We start from the raw sequence: 16,729 nt of genomic DNA, 5'->3' as shown, positions 1-16,729 counted from the left end.
AGCACTGCTTTTTCTAGAAAAATAGCACTAGATGTAAAGAGTACTGCAAGGGTTTGGAAAACCTAGCTATTCAAGTGTCAGTGGAACATGTTGCTATAACAGCTTAAAATTCACATTTCCAGTTACTTTTGTACAGTAGTTTGTAAACTGGTATGCAAAGGGGAGGCACAAACCAATGGAAACCAAGCACTTATCTGGCATAGTTCTCACTGAAGATAGATAAGCCATTTCTAGGCTGTAATGCAAAATTTTGTGTGTGTGTGTGTGTGTCCATGTGTGTGAGAGAGATTTGTCAACAAAAAGCCTGCAACTCATGTGCCATGTGCATATGACCAGGCTGCAATGAAGACAACAGCTATCCCATTAATTCAGAACATGCATGTACAGTGGTACCTCGGTTTACAAACACAATTGGTTCCGGAAGTCTGTACTTAACCTGAAGTGTACTTCCCCATTGAAAGTAATGGAAAGTGGATTAATCCATTCCAGACGGTCCGTGGAGTACTTAAACTGAAAATATTCAAACCAAGGCGTACTTAAACCAAGGTATGACTGTATTTCAGAGGAACTGGGTGGCCAAGCTTTTCTAAAATAGTGTGGCATGTGAATATAGGTTAAAGCTGAATGCATGGGCCAAATTTATTTGACAGTAAGCTCTACTGAAGCAGAAAGGAGTTAATTTCACATATAGGCACTTGCAGCTGAGGCATAAGTCTGGATCACCACATCAACAGAGCAAGTGCACCATCTTCAGGCCACTATAAAATTAAGCTATTTAAATTCGATCCAAAGTTTTGGATTAATGAGAGACCAAAAGTGGCTTCATACATTCATCACAAGGTGCGAAAATGACAAAAAGGCATAAAAGACTATTTACACTTCTGCTTTTAATAACATGTTGCTTCATCCAACGAGTATGTATGCATCCTGACCTCTAAAGTCCACATATCTCCTGGGAAATTTATGACCTTCCTTCAGACGTAAGAACTCATATACAACCATATTTAATGTATAAAACCTCCCATGAGAAATGAATCTTTAAACAAAAGGCTACCTGTAGATTCATTTCCTCCAGTCAAATTTTGGTATCTACTCCGTTCTGTGAGGATGTCCTGGAACACATTACATACTTGGCTCTTTTTTAAACATTTTTCATTAAACAATGTAACATTACAGAAAATTTTGGAGGGCAAATAATTCAGCTAATTAGAAAGAAGGAACAGATATTGTGCTAGGTGCAACATTATGCTTGTAAAACATCCAACTATTATATGCATCTAAATTAGAGACTCAAAGAGAATCACTTCCTTAAATCTCATATCCAGTGTTGTGCTATTTGTTAAAATCACATCGTAATCATTAAAAAAAATCTAGCTAACCACACCATGAATATTTATATTTAGAACTGGCCTAGCAATGCAACACTAGCAAGCCAAATGCACAAGAATGCAAACTCTAAGGAAAAGAGTTACTCGCATACAACCACACAATTATTTACATTTATTTACATAGAGTTTAAAAGACTATTTTAGCACCTTTTCTAAAACAATCCTACTCAGATTTTCATCATAAATGCCACAGGAAACATCAGCTTAAATGACACTATTGAAAACATCACAGTTCTGTACACGATACGCACAAATATTCAGCGCATTCCGAGAAGCTGGCGGCTTTTGAGCTGGTAATGTTTCTCCAGCTCACAAAGGGCTTGAGCCCGCAGATTGGCAGCATAGAGACGCTTCTTCAGATTACAACCTTTTTCTTTCGAGGGGAGGGAATTCTCCAGGCTGTCCTCAGAGTGAGCATTTTCTTTGCTTTCGTCACCAAACTGAACCTTCTTTTTTCTCGTAAGAAAGACTGGCAGCGCTTCATCATCTTTAAAAAACAGAAAGATGCTTTTCAAATACTAAACTCTCACTCACTGAATATTCATTTATTCTTTACTCTGGGGGTGGATAACTTCTGGCTCTCTGATGTCGTTTGGACTCCCAACTCCCGCCATTCCTTATTGGCCATTCCATGGAGCTGGAGTCTGACAATGTCTGGCAAGCCAGAGGTCAGCCACCTCTAGTTCACTTCCTTCCATTTTGAGTTTTCAGCAAAGTCTACAAGTGTTCATACCCCTCTACAGGGCGAAATTTTGATTACAGTGAAGGCTCCACAGCTGCCACACTCCTTGTAAGAAAAAAATTCACCGAGATCACTGCCTTTTGTTTGGGGAAGTGTGTGTACCATGCTAGTTACATGGGCAAAAGCATTCAGTACTACGAATACTGAACCCAGCCAGATGTGCAGGGTATTATTATTATTATTAGTAGTAGTAGTAGTAATTATTACTAGTAGTACTGGTAACAATTGCTGCGGATGCTGCTGCTGCTGCTGCTGCTGCTGCTACTACTACTACTTATACCCTGCACATCTGGCTGGGTTCAGTATTCTTATAGGGCTCATCTGGGAGAAAGTGCCTTCTAGACTGTACACATTATTGCGAAGGGAAGGATTATCATATAGAGATCTTCTGTGTGTGAAAGACAGAAATAAATCTTGTTTGCCTTAGGAGAAAGAGCCAACGGATGAGGGGCCTTGTTTTTTACTTTTAATTCACCCCTGAAGGACAATATTGGTCAATGCACTTTTATTTTATAAAACGGAAGCAATTTGCAAGTATGAACCAGTTTAAAACCATGTCAAGTGGGTGCAGCATAAACATGCTTAGTTGAAGAAGCTAAATTTCATGTGTGGCAATTGTTTATACACAAGAAATTGGCAAGTGAGCACTTTTCATCATGTATATATTCTCCTTACACCCACAGTATATAACACTGCTCCTTTACTGAGTTTTAGTGTTATGTGTTTTTATTATTTTACACTGCACAGGAGGCTACATGTTCCAGATAAAAGGGTGGTTTCACTGAATGCTACAGGTTTTGATTTTATTACGTTTATACTCTTCGTAGTAACTCAGGCCACATCCACCTATACATTTAAAGCAGTATCAGACCACTTTAACAGTCACGGCTTCCCCCAAAGAATTTTGGGAACTGTAGTTTGTTAAGGATGCTGAGTCGTTAGGTGATCCCTATTCCTCTACCAGAACTCCAATTCTCAAAGTGGTTGACCAATCAATTGTTCTTCCCACAGAACTCTGAAAATTATTGCCATTGGAGGAGATATGGGGAGTTCTCCTAACAACTCTTAGCATCCTTAACAAGCTACAGCTTCTAAGATTGCTTGGAGGAAGCCATGACTTTTAAAGTGGCATCATAGTATTTTAAATGTATGGTGCAGACATGGTCTCAGACTGCATACCCCCCACACACACACATGGTCACAACCAGCTTGGGAGACAGTTTATGCCAAGAGAAACTGGCCCACGATTACTTAGCAAGTTTTGTAGCTGAGGAGGAATTTGAATACAGGTCTCCCTGTTCTAAGAGCTAGAAGTCGAGCAACATCTGGAGGTTCCCCATCCTTGATCTAAGAGCAATGATTAATCATGGTATAAGTATCTCAAGCTCAGACTTCAATTTGGAAGCAGATTTCTTCTCCACTGGTCAAGGGAAGTGTCAGATGTCAGCAATGATGGGCAGCTGCCAATGCCCATGTCCAAGGAGAGCACCCCACTGCCAATGCATGGAAGCCTCAGGCCCACCTTCAGCTGTCATCTTCTATTAATGATGCAACAAGGAGAGGTAACATCCACTGACTTCATCCTCTTCTTTGGGGAAACTAAGGGAGAGGTCAGTAATTTGGCAGTTTTGAAGGAGTGTCTAGACCCTGGAAGTAGCACTGACCCTGCTTATCAACTGATGGACATAACCTAAGATTCTACTGGAAGCAGCAGCAATAATATTTTTATTTATTTGTTCAAGTCATGAGAGAACTGAAGGAAATTGGACAACTAGAAGGACCCAGGGGAAAAAACAGCCCAACTTTCCTTGCGTTAGGTAAAAGCAGTCTTCTCCAACCTATTGCTCTCCAGATGTTTTGAACAACTCTCAGCTGCCAGCAGCATGGTCAGAGATGATCAAGTTATAGTCCAACACTCCTAGTGAACAGCAGGTAGGAGAAGGTCCCAACTCTGAAGATACTAAATACTATGCTCTCATGTCTGTTCCAGAACTTGGGAATGCACTGCCAAACTGTGGCTACAGCATTATATTTGTCTTTATCCCCAGCCAACCAAACCCCAAGTGCATGCCATTGTATTTTTTTTCTCCCACTCATCCATCCCTTCTCTGACCCACCTTTGGACAATGTACCATTTACTTTGATAGTGTCAGGATTTTCTCCTTTATTTAAAACAAAAAACAAGCCCACAAATTGTTCAGCTTCAAAACCCATTCACCCATGGTATGTTAGCCCGCTTCAACTGCAGCATATATCTAAAACCTGAAAGTAATCCCTGCACTATATGTCATGGAACCATATCTAGATTTTGGGTACATCTAGACAATAGCTGAAGATCAGTAATAAGAAAAGCACCAATAGCTGCCTTTACTATGCCTCTTTTTGAGGAGTCACTGGGCCTCATTTGCACATCACAGTAAACCATAGTTAACAGTTTATCATGAGCATGCTGCTCCAGGGCACTTTGCTCCTTGATGCTAGAAAACAGGAGAAACAGACCATGCTCTTTAGCTTAGCATTATGCTAAGACAGATATGTTGGTCTGCTTAGCTCCAAGAAACACGGGATTAGTAAGCCAAGAACAAACCTAACTACAGATCTTTACTTCTTAGGAGTGAAACAAACTATGATGCCTGACTTGAACATAACACTAACTGTGGGATTGTGGAAGCGCAAGTGGAGAGCAGCTTGCTCATAGCAAACCATTAACTGTGGTTTACTGTGATTCACAAGCTGGACCAATATCACAAAGAATTGCCTGAATGTAGAAGTAGATATTCAAACAGGCAGACTTATGCGTTGAGCTGTAAACAAATAAAAAGTAAGGCTTGTTTAAGGCTGCTTGTGTTTTGCTAGTCTGTGGCAGCCATTTGCCAGAAACCATGGGCAGGGTGGAAGTAAGATAAGAGCATTTTTCTTTCCTCATTTGCCTTTTGCAAAGTTTCAGAGGGCTTTGTCGTCATTTTAGGATCAGAATTCCATGGTTGGCAACGCTTTAGAATTTTTTTTCAACAAGAATCTATAGCAATCGTTGACCAATTACATGAACACTCACCTAACAAATTATTTCCTGAATATGCATTGTGTTTGGAGAGTGGAACTGGTGGGTATACAGCTTTGCTTACCATGAATGTTTTGGTAGTAATTTAGCCAAGCAATTTCTCACATCAAAAATATATTAAAAAGGTGACTAGTGGGCATGAAAATGAAGATATTTTGCAAGTTAAGGGGGATTCTTATGTTAAAAGAGCCTACTAGTCAGGCCTCCTTTACAATAGTTTTGAATAGACTTTAATACCTCATTGTAAGGCACAGAATACCTTTTTGATGCAGCTTAACTGCAATGCTTTCAGATTTCTTTGGCCACAGGAGATGTGAAGGCCCAGAAAACACTGGGAAAACTCAGCAAGCCCACCTTTGAAGGACTTTCAGTCAAAGTCCCCCCCCCAACCAAAAATTACATATTTTAATGATAAGTAAAGCCATAGAATGCAGCCTACATATGGAACAATAAAAGGCTACTATATGCAAGAGCTGTATTATTACTGGACAGCATCCAGCTAGGTAATATTCTGAATGTACTCCCTGAAATCAATGGACTTAAAGCCCATTAGTTTCCAAGGGGCATCACCCAGATAATGCAATTGTTACATTATTACTCAAGTCAAGTGGGTTTGCCCAGTGATGCAGGGCTGGAGTGGAAAAATATCAGTTGCAACCACAGTGGCTTTTTTTTTTGCAGAAGCTTCATTTTGATTTGAAGACTACAAAGAAGTTCACTTCCTGAAGATGCTTTGATACCACACCATTCCTTTTTGATAAGTCAGATAAATAAGAATTCTATCATCATTTAAGTTCGTGGTGATTAGCGAAGACCTGTTTGTGATTTTGAAGGGAAAGCCATTACCCACAAAGAAAAATGGTATTTTAAAGAGGCTACATTATTTGCTGGATTTCTTTACTACGAGTATTGCTCAAACAACATACTAGAATTTGCGTTTTGCATTGAGTAGACACCCCTTGGCAGTTACTCTGGTAGGCTTCCAGAAGTCCACACAGCTAGCTGCATGGGGTTTTAGGCTTCTGTTTATTATAAAGGAGCCACTCATGCTGCCTAACAGCTTTTGAAATGAAGAGGGAGGGGGGGTCCCAAAGAAAAGTAAAGGTTAAAGAAAAAAAATCAAGCTGCATCAGTTCATGGTATCCCAGACTATATGCCTAGAAAACAGCATAGAACCTAGAATTGCAGTGTTTTAAAGCAAGATATATGAAAATTGACTACAGTCAAAGAAAAGCTACCTGTATTTTGGCTGCTTTTGAATGAGGCTTAAATCCCCATCTAGTTTGGATATACATTAGGATGTACAGCCCATTCTAAATGGCCTCCAAGAACAAAAACCTACTAACTAGTAAGTCACCACCATATAAACCCCAAGGTAGCCTAAATTAGCCTCTTTGCACAGCCATTTACAAAATGGTAAGTTAAAATATATTTTATTTCAGGATTAACTTTAGAATTCAAGTAAGCCAAGATTGGCTCCAAATCGTAAACACGTAAGGTGACAGAGGTATAATGCACACACATAGATCTGGCACTAGAAAGTGACAGCTGAATTGTAGAAAATATTCACTGTAGTCATGATGCCTCCCATCTTGGGTAGCAGTGGTATCTAAACTAGGCTTAGCAGTTAAGTAGCAGCAGAGGCAAAGAGAAGCAGAGGTTTAGGTTGTCCAACTGTTCATTTGTCTGAGTGGCAAAGATGTTAAACACCTCTGCCACTGACCAAATCTTCAAGGAATTCACAGTATACAGCACTTCAGAGGCCTCCTCTTAAAGTCATGGTTTACCATACAGATGAGAAGCATCAACAGCTTGAAGTATCCAGCATTTACTACTGACAAAGGGAAGTACCACCACAGTGGGCATCCAATCTGGCCCCTTCATACACATATTAAGCCCAACCTAAGCTGCCGCCGGTATTAAAACATACTGGAGCTGCCAGGAAAGCTAGCTTAATATCCACCATAGAAGGAGTGTTACTAGAGAGGTCACTAGTACTAAGGCTGGTAACATCTGGGGATTCCTGGTTTAGCAGTCCGTTAAGAGCTTCCAACATCTTCTCCTACCTGGGCATGTCGCTGGCTGCAATAGCTTCTGGTCCTTGAATAAGTTGTAATTCTTCACCATGTTCTCAGCCCTGTTTAGAAAGGAGCTGGTTAATAAGAGAAAAGCCTTTATCCAAATAAGACACCTTTAGACATTTTAAACCAACCTAGCCAGTTTTTCTTCTGCCAGTCTCTCTCGAACACACAGTTCCCGCTCTCTCTCTGGAACAAAAGACAAGCCATGTTATCCAATTGCAGACAATGTGCACCCATGACAGCTTTTTATTTTGACCAGTAAATGCCCATAGGGAAAGCAGCATGCAACCTGCATAGTATGTGAAGGCCCTCTGCTTCTATGAAGTGTGTCCTTGGCTTATTATAAAAGGATGAACAAGATCCATAACGGAAAACACACGCAAGCAAAGTAGTGTCACTGCATCCATGTTTAGGCACCATGAAACTATTAGTTGAATAGTGCAGGTGCATTCCAAGTTACATATGACTTAACCCTCATTCATTCCAAATGGGCTGCCACATCATGCATGCAAGAAATGAGGGAGGTTGCAGGTGGTGCTGTGGTCTAAACCACCGAGCCTCTTGGGCTTGCCAATTACAAGGTGAGCAGTTCAAATTTGCAAGGCGGGGTTAGCTCCCGCTGCTCTGTCTCAGCTCCTGCCAACATAGCACTTCGAAAGCATACCAGCGCAAGTAAATAGGTACTGCTGCAGCGGGAAGATAAATGGCGTTTCCAGGCGCTCTGGCTTCTGTCGCAGTGTCTTGTTGCACCAGGAGTGATTTAGTCATGCTAGCCACATGACCCGGAAAGCTGTCTGTGGACAGACTCTGGCTCTCAGCCTGAAAGCGGAGATGAGCACTGCACTCCATTGTCAAATTCAACTGGACTTAACTGTCCAGGGGTCCTTTGCCTTGCAAGAAATGTATTAACGTTTCCTTCATGTTACCAAAGGGAATGCATCCCACTCCCCATTGAAGGCACTGCCGGAGCAGGATGGAATCCAAACCCCCGCATCCCATTGCTGCATTACTTCTTACGTTCTAGCCTGTGTTCTCTCTCTTTTATGGCTCGCTCCCTCTCTTGTAGCTGCTGCTCTTTCAGTTTCAGCTCATTCACTGGAGTTCCTGAAAGTCTTTCTACTTTATCTTGCTCTCCTGATCGCCGCCCTCTTCTCTCCACGTTTCTCCCTTGCTCCTCCAATACCAGGTTGGCTATCAGAGGGTTCTGCAGAATTTCTTCAACTGAAGGCCGACAGTAATCCTTGAAATCAGGGAGACTTATTATAGTCACTGTGCAGAAATGTTACGTTTAAAAAGCCATTACAATTCTTTTTCGGGCAGCAGCACATTTGGGGATCAAATTACCTTTAGGTGCAGCATCTTTGTGATGAGTTCATTCAGCTGATCTGAATAACGGTATGGGATCCGCCTGAACTTCCCTTCCCTTATCTTTTCTGCCAACTCTTTTTGGTTAAAGGCTGTGAATGGAGGCCTAGAAAGAGTGAACAAACATGATCTTCCACTTCACCCCAGCATCAACTTGAAATGAATTCTTATTTATTTGTTCTTTCTAGAATGTTTTGGTGCCCATGTTTTGATTTAGTTGCTTCTTCTCAAGAGCATGACAATACTGAGAAATGAGTTTAAATGCTGCCAAATACCTGCCTAGAAACTTTTGGCTGGTACTATACTTACGACAACGCACACAACTCGTAGAGAAGACATCCTAAAGACCAGATGTCAGATTTCTCATTGTAGGACATGCGATTTATTTGTTCCTAACAGGGGGGAAACAGAATATATTAGTTGTTGTTGTTGTTGTTGTTGTTGTTTAGTCGTGTCCGACTCTTCGTGACTCCATGGACCATAGCACATAGCTGCCAAGTTATCCCTTTTTTTAAGGGATTTTCCCTTATGCTGAATAGGCTTCCTCGCGAGAAAAGGGAAAACTTGGCAGCTATGCCATAGCACGCCAGGCACTCCTGTCTTGCACTGCCTCCCGCAGTTTGGTCAAACTCATGTTCGTAGCTTCGAGAAAATATATTAGTATTAGGCGCTTAATAATTAGTTTGCAAATTAGATTATATGTGGCCCCAAAATTGGTTACCAGTATGCATTCTGGAGTATTACTTAGGAGTTAAGCATTAAAAAAACACATAGTAAGTATAATAAGATGAAAAAATATTTTTTAATAATTCCAGTGGCACCTTTAAGATCAACTAAATATAAGCTTTCAAGGTATGAGCTTTTGTGTGTAATAAACACTTCTTCAGATACTCTGAATCCTACGTAGTAAGTAGCATTCCATAATGGCAATAACACTTTTAGTGCTAACTCAGACTTGCTGCTTACTGTATTTTAGGACTGTCAACTTGTCCACCTTTTGACTTGACCATGTCAATATAACACTGAAAGAGCAAGGTCATATTGGAATTCAAACCTGTCTCCAGCAGTTGGCGTTAAGAGGGTTAAGGCTTGCTTTTCTTAGTGAAATTTACCACCATTTTTTCCCTTTTCTAGAAATGCATTCTTTCATAAAATTAGTAACAATGAATGATACGAAACCAATTAAACTGAGCAGTTTCTAAGCTGCAATTCACTTTTAAGACTCCCCCTAGGAAGCATATATTAGTATGTTAACATTTAAATATTAAGAGAAGATTGAAGGCTCCAAAATCGGTTAAGGAAGCACATGCAATTAAATTTCCATGACTTTATGAGTTGACATGTTTTAAGCCCCCTGCTGATTTTAGGTATGTTTTGCATTTTTAAAAAAATTACCTGCTTTTAACTTTTCTTATGGACAATTCCAGTGTTGTTCTGTTTTTTTGTAAACTACTTAGTTTTTTATGATCAAGCTGCATATAAATATTGTAAAACAACCGTGTCAGTATTTACAAGTTTTACCATAATTTTAAAGCAGAACACAACATTTAAACCAGTGTAATTTATTTAATTCTTCTCTATTAAATATTTCAGTTGTTATTTCTGCTCTCTGAAAGATATTCTGGTGATATTTTACACAGTATACAGCATGGTATACCTTGACTTGTATTTTGTAAACAGAACAAAACATGCTATATACCAATTAATTTAAGGCACTGCTGCTGAAAGGTAACTTAGATCTGGCAATCACAAAGTAAAAATGCTCAAAATGCAAAGCAGTTGCTTTCATCTTGGGACACTTACTGGAGACATATAATATGGTGTGCCAACAAATGTTTTTGCAAAACTGGTATCATGGTGAAGTATCCTGGCCAGGCCAAAGTCACCAAGCTTCACATTCTTCTTGCCATCAAGGAAGATATTTGCTGGCTTTAGGTCCCGATGAAGCACAGTGTGGCCACCATCACTCCTTCTGTGGCACTCCTTCAAAGCCAAGGTCAGCTGGGTGAGGACGCGAAGGACAAAGTTTTCTTCCACATAATGTCTTTTGAAAGAGGAAACAAGTGGTTATTTTGAGTACCTTTAAGCCAAAATCCATTCTCTCACTTTCAGCCCATTTTCAAATATTCCATTACTTTAGTAAAGAAATTCGTGTTCCCCAAGTGCAACAATTTTCCCATAGAAGTGAATGGTTGCCATTCATTTCTTTGGATAATGTGCTTTGGATATATGTGTTTTGTTCACAAGCATACATGAAAGTAACTGAAAGCTAACTATAATCCCCTGAAAGAATCCCACAAATATTGCCTTGTCTTATTATCTAAATCCCATTTGTCCTTGGTATTATCTCCCTGCTCCCTAGTCCTTTCTGAGGCAGGAATTTCCCAATTATGCTAACACTGAAGAAAAGAACAGGAGACATTCTTGTTTCTCTTTGCCACATTGCTGAACCTCTGAAGACCTCCAGTACTCGTAGAGCACTTGGAAGAGAGACAGTCTTATCTAAATCTGCATACATGCCAGACAAGGAATCTCTCCTTTGCTAGTCATTATCTTATTCAAACTTCCACACAAGTGAGAAAAATCCCCACCTCTTTCCCCAAGTCCAAGAGGCAGACTCTTGTCTCACTTGCACAGCTGTTCAGAGTAGATCAGAATCTAAAGTTGCTGTTTATTTTTCTACAAACCCAAGAGAAGCATGGCTGCTGCTCCAGGCCCTCTGACAAAGAATTTGGGAGACAGCTTTTTCTAATATTACTCACCCAAGCATGGAACAGGTAAAACTGCAGATCACTGGTAATCCTCATTCTATTATCCCAATGCCAAAACTGTAGCTATCCCAAAAAGTTTAAGTATAAAGGATATTCTATCTCTGGGCAACTACCTGAAAGCCCCCACAATCATTTCATTACTTGCTAGGCAGATTAAACTTTTCACCAGTTTTTTTTTTAAACACGGGAAAAATGCAGTGCCAAAACAGAAGGATTCCAGCTCAACAAATTAGACATTTTATTTATTTAATTTTATAAAGCCAAGTGCAAGACATTACAACTTTTAGGCTATTTTACAGAGGGACATGGGTTCCTTGTGAGCAAACTGTAAACTGTATTTTTTAACTCTTAAATCAAAGATTTTGATGCATTTCAAATTTAGTACATCATGTTGTAATTTTAGGATTATCACAACTGTATTGTAGTGTTCACTACTGACAAGGGTGATATCCAAGGCTAAAACCCCTCTCACTGTATATTTTTTTAGTTGCCAGGACAGTCAAGTTAATGTTTTAAAATGCACAGGACATTGTCCTCATTTCCTTGATACTCTCTTGTAGATTTCCTATTCTAAAGCAAACAAACAAACAAACTGAAGTAATAAAAAAATAAATAAAAGAATGCACAGGAATATTCCTCCTGAGGATTACAGGGAATAAAGACAACATTTACTAAGTATGTAATTACTTAGGAAAGCGGTCGTCCGTGTCCAAGCAAACTGTTATTTTCCCACAAGCAGGCAGTTTGTGTAGCAAGTAATCTTATTTACCACATGGTAAAGCAAACTACTTGGTTGCCTGTATGGTTTAACATCTAGCCAAGTGGAAAAGAAAATTTCGCCAGTGTGGTAAAAATGGTCATCTCTGCTCAGCAATAATCTTGCACCTTTAATGACAGTTGGCTCAAAAATTAAAAATCACAATTATTTCCGGTTGCTGGCTTAAAATACCTGTGACCTCTCATAACTAATTTAATAACCTACAGCACCAGATAATGTCATGATAATCCAGAAGTTTTACATGCCTTTCTTTTGTACATTTTGCAATCAGAGTTGCCAGGTCTCCACCTTCACAGTATTCCATCACAATATAAAGTGTTGTATTTGTCCTGTCAATTATACGGTCATAATAACGGACAATATTCGGATGTTTTAGTTCACGAAGCAAGTTCACTTCAGAAACAAGCATTTGTTTTTCAGATTCTGTCATAGATCCATAGTCAAGTTCTTTCCAGACCAAGACCTGAAAAAAGGAGCAAGTCATCTCTAGACAATAAACATATAAAAAAACTTAAAACAATACAATGATTTAAAAGCTCAGTGGACTAGCATCTTACCGTACTTTAAACCAATATAAATCTCACCCCCACTCCCGCACCCAACAGCAGCAAACCTGACCTCATCTCTCCACTGCAAGAGATTCACACCTCATTTTATTAGTGTATTTTATTACTTGTGGTAGCTTTGTAATTTGAGATTTTGCTCATGGCAAATCTTCCCATGCCAAACATACTAATAAACGAAATCTGCAACTTCATTCTAAACATCTAGCCAACCTAATGCACAACTGCAGAATTAAGAGCACAACACAGTACAATGTTCTAATGAGGTTGGGGAATCCTTTCATGTGCCAGAACCAATCTGACGCTTTTGCTAGTGTTATAAGAATTTTGAGGTCATATATATATATATATATATAATAATTGTTCATAAAACATGTACATGAATGTACAGTACAGGCACATGTCTGAAGCAGCACAGGAAGACAGGCCTTTCTGACACCATTTTGACTCTCTCTCTGACTAGGTGTTCCTCTGCAAGGAAGAAGGGGGGTGGGGGGAACCTTCTCATTGTCTCAGGAATTAAAGTGATAACCCTGGCATCCTGATACCTGAGTGCCAGACAAAAGGGTGTGATTAACTTGGCTGGGAAACAGGGAAATGTAAATATCTCTCTTTTTTGTTGATTAGGTTTTGGGGGCAGGGGGCAGGGTCCAGGATGCTCAGATTACTGCCACCAGACCTCCCCTTTCATGATGTACCTATGATGAATCTAGGGAGGGGGGGTCTTGGGCTACACCCCTTCTGTGACATATGGATGATGCTTCTGGGGGGTGGGCTGAAACCAATTTCAAATTTCTTTTTAAGGGCAAGACATCTTTGTTTGGGGCCTTCCTTGTTCTCCTGCGTGAGAGGAAGGACCCTGTTGCAACAGCGAAAATAAAAGTGCCTTGCTTCATACGTCCTGGTTTGGTCTCTGTTATTTGGTGGGCAGGAGACGCTTAAATTCGTCTGTTTGCCTGGATCCTTGGGCTCTCCCTGGGCAGGATCAATTTCTCTGGGTTCATAGGAACCAGCTTAAATTTTACTTCACTAGCATATGTATATTTATTTATTTATTTATATTTATACCCCGCCCATCTGGCTGGGTTTCCCCCGCCACTCTGGGCAGCTTCCAACAAATACCAAAATACATTAAAATATCACAGATTAAAAATTTCCCTAAACAGGGCTGCCTTTAGGTGTTTTCTAAATGTCAGGTAGTTGTTTATCTCCTTGACCTCCAATAGGAGGGCATTCCACAGGGCAGGTGCCACTACCGAAAAGGCCCTCTGCCTGGTTCCCTATAGCTTTGCTTCTCGCAGTGAGGGAACCGCCAGAAGGCCCTCGGCGCTGGATCTGTGTCCAGGCTGAACGATGGGGTGGAGACGCTCCTTCAGGTATACAGGACCGAGGCCATTTAGGGCTTTAAAGGTCAGCACCAACACTTTGAATTGTGCTCGGAAACATACTGGGAGCCAATGTGGGTCTCTTAGGATCGGTGTTATGTGGTCTCGGCGGCCACTCCCAGTCACCAGTCTAGCTGCCGCATTCTGGATTAATTGCAGTTTCCGGATCACCTTCAAAGGTAGCCCCACGTGTTGTGGTGCAGTAGTAAAAACAGGAAAGGGGAGGGGGGAGCTCAAAGAAATGTTTTTTTTTTTTTGCACCAGGGCTGAGCTCTAACACTGAAGACTGTTTCTGATTCCAAGCTTTATTTTGCATCAAGCTTTCTTTGGTGGTATCCCTATGCATATGTTTTAAGACAGGGATAGTGAATTTGTGGCCTTCAGCTTTCTTTAGACTCCAACTGCCTTCAGCTCCAGGCTACATGAGCATTGATAAGGCTATCGATTCATCATGATGGCTGCATGCCACCTTCAGTGCCAGAGACAGCATATCTCTGAATACCAGTCACTGGGGAACAATAGCAGGAGTGGCCTTGATTACTGGCTTCCCTGAGGTATCCCATTGGCCACTATGAGAGAAGGACACCGGATGAAACCCCCAGCAGAGAAAGGAGCAACAGGAGCAACTGCAGGGCAGATAAAACTTCTTCCTGCACTGTATTTGCTGCTCCTACTGCTATGTTTGCATAAGAGAGCTGCTGGACTATTTTTGGAGAACGATACCCCTGCTCTAATTTACAGCAGCTGGCCTTGACACTGGAATTCTGGGTGTAGAGACCTATCTGATGACATATAACTAAATACTGTAAATTCATCATCATCATCAGTGTTTTTTTCTGGGAGGACGCAGGAGTATGCATATCCCTAAACATTTTGTGAATCTGTACTTTTGTCCATTTACTGTTTATTTTTCCTGATTTGAACTATAAAACGGTGGTTTTCTTGAGTCAAAATGAATAGCCCTAAACATTTTAAATAGGGGGGAGCATTGATAATAACACTAATAATATAATATGGCCTTTGGCCTTATCCAGTAGGGCTCTTCTCATGCTCATAGAGAATCTAGGGAGTTGTAACACAACAACATCAGGGGAAGCACAGCGTTCCCACCCACTGGCCTAGCCCCCGCCCTTACGCGGGGCATCAGAAGGGCTCCCACAATCCTCCGGGTTTCCCACAATCCTCCGGGGCTCCCCCCTCCCCCCGCTCGCAGCCTCTACTCACCTTGCCGTCCGACCTCCGCCGCACCTTCTGGCACCTGCCGTAGGAACCGGCGCCAATAGTGAGAAGCACCTCGTAGTCCTCCGGGCGGCTCGGCATCGCTCCGCGCTCCGCGGCGGCCAAACAACCCAAACACAGCGGAACACGCAGCCGTCCCCCAGCGCAAAAGACGTTTAAAACACGCCGCGCCTGCCGCCGATTGGTCTGCCGCTGGCTACGCCCGGCCGCCCGCCCTCTTTCCAATTGGCACGCGCGGCTGCCGAGGTCACGTGGCTCCCAACGGCTGCTCCTCTGCCCGGTCGCTAGGCAACCGCAGCTGCCGCTGGCGCTCGAGGGCGGCGCGAGAAAACTTGGGGCTGAGGTATTTTGGGTACGTTGCTTGGCACGCGGCGGAAGCGGGTTCCAACTTGCGCTTTGATCGTGCCCTGCCAGTCAAAAGACGTCATCAGGCAGGCGACGAGAATATATTTTTACCAAACCGAACAAACCCAAGAGTCGCACATAAGTCGTTACTTTTGGTTTCATATCGCAGGCATTCGACTGTTCGAGTGACCTAGTCGCTACTATGGACAGAATGGAATATAAATGTATACTGTATATTGATCATACCCAGAGTAGACCCATTGAAATTAATGAGAATGTCTGCTAATTTCAGTGGAGCTACTCTGAGCAGGACCCTAACGACCCAGGGAAGGCGAAACCCCTTTATTTTTAAATGACACCCTTAGTCTCTCATGGAAAGGCAAAATCAAGTGCATGTAGCAGGACATAAGAACTGAGCCAGGGTAAAGTGGACAGTGGGAATCACTATCTTAGTATATTCAGCCACCTCTCTCTCCCTCCACCACCCTCATTTGCCTTTGGGGTGCAAATAAATTGCTCTTAAATAATCATAAGCTGCCGTTTATTGTTCCTTCCTATCACACTTCCTTTCCATTTTTAAATTGATTACTGTACAGTTTTCCTTGCATTAGCCAAAAAAGATACAGTATTCCCATTTTCCAAATGGAATGAAGGCTGGGAGAGAGTTTCATGCTCCACCAACAGCTATGGGTTGCGACTTTGTGATTTGTCCACAATCAGACACAACACCGTTCATGAGACTGAAAATGGCTTTTAATTCCCAATTTCAGATCCCAATTTCTTTCGGAATTCATAAAAAAATTAGGAGCTAAAGTTTTGCATTTAAGCAGACCTGGCTTAGATGCAAAGCTTAGAACTGCAGTAAGCAGGACAATGCACTGGCAGTTTGCTGCTAAGTGGTTACATCTCTGAAGACACTGCACTTTTTGGTATCATTGCAATCATCAGAGGATGGGATTTTAGCCACTTAACCTTGATTTGCTGCTAATATGCTATGGTAGGTTTTCAATC

At 41.4% G+C, this 16,729-nt stretch overlaps 1 protein-coding gene across 1 annotated transcript; it reads right to left on the bottom strand.

Annotated features, from left to right (window-relative positions):
* Window positions 1-867: 867 nt before the first annotated feature.
* Window positions 868-15,783, bottom strand: NEK2 (NIMA related kinase 2). Its single transcript, XM_035110547.3, has 9 exons — window positions 15,359-15,783; window positions 12,432-12,649; window positions 10,441-10,681; window positions 8,947-9,029; window positions 8,617-8,743; window positions 8,290-8,512; window positions 7,404-7,458; window positions 7,258-7,328; window positions 868-1,875 (listed from the first exon to the last, which is right to left on the bottom strand). Exons 1-9 carry the CDS (start codon window positions 15,452-15,454, stop codon window positions 1,646-1,648), a joined length of 1,344 nt encoding a protein of 447 aa, XP_034966438.1. The 5' UTR covers window positions 15,455-15,783; the 3' UTR covers window positions 868-1,645.
* Window positions 15,784-16,729: the final 946 nt, after the last annotated feature.

This window comes from Zootoca vivipara, chromosome 3 (assembly GCF_965207765.1).
Source record: "Zootoca vivipara chromosome 3, rZooViv2.hap1.1, whole genome shotgun sequence".
Classification (NCBI taxonomy): domain Eukaryota; kingdom Metazoa; phylum Chordata; class Lepidosauria; order Squamata; family Lacertidae; genus Zootoca; species Zootoca vivipara.
Note: the sequence above shows the minus strand (reverse complement) of the source record. Positions and strands in the feature narration are given on the sequence as shown.

What these genes read in the sequence shown, in the direction of transcription:
- NEK2 (XM_035110547.3), bottom strand. Translation starts at nt 15,454, where the DNA reads ATGCCGAGCCGCCCGGAGGACTACGAGGTGCTTCTCACTATTGGCGCC. An exon ending in GCAAAATGTACAAAAGAAAG is followed by an intron (nt 10,682 to 12,431) that starts GCATGTAAAACT and finishes CTCTTTCAAAAG; the next exon opens with ACATTATGTGGAAGAAAACT. An exon ending in TACGAGTTGTGTGCGTTGTC is followed by an intron (nt 8,744 to 8,946) that starts GTAAGTATAGTA and finishes CACTCTTTCTAG; the next exon opens with GCCTCCATTCACAGCCTTTA.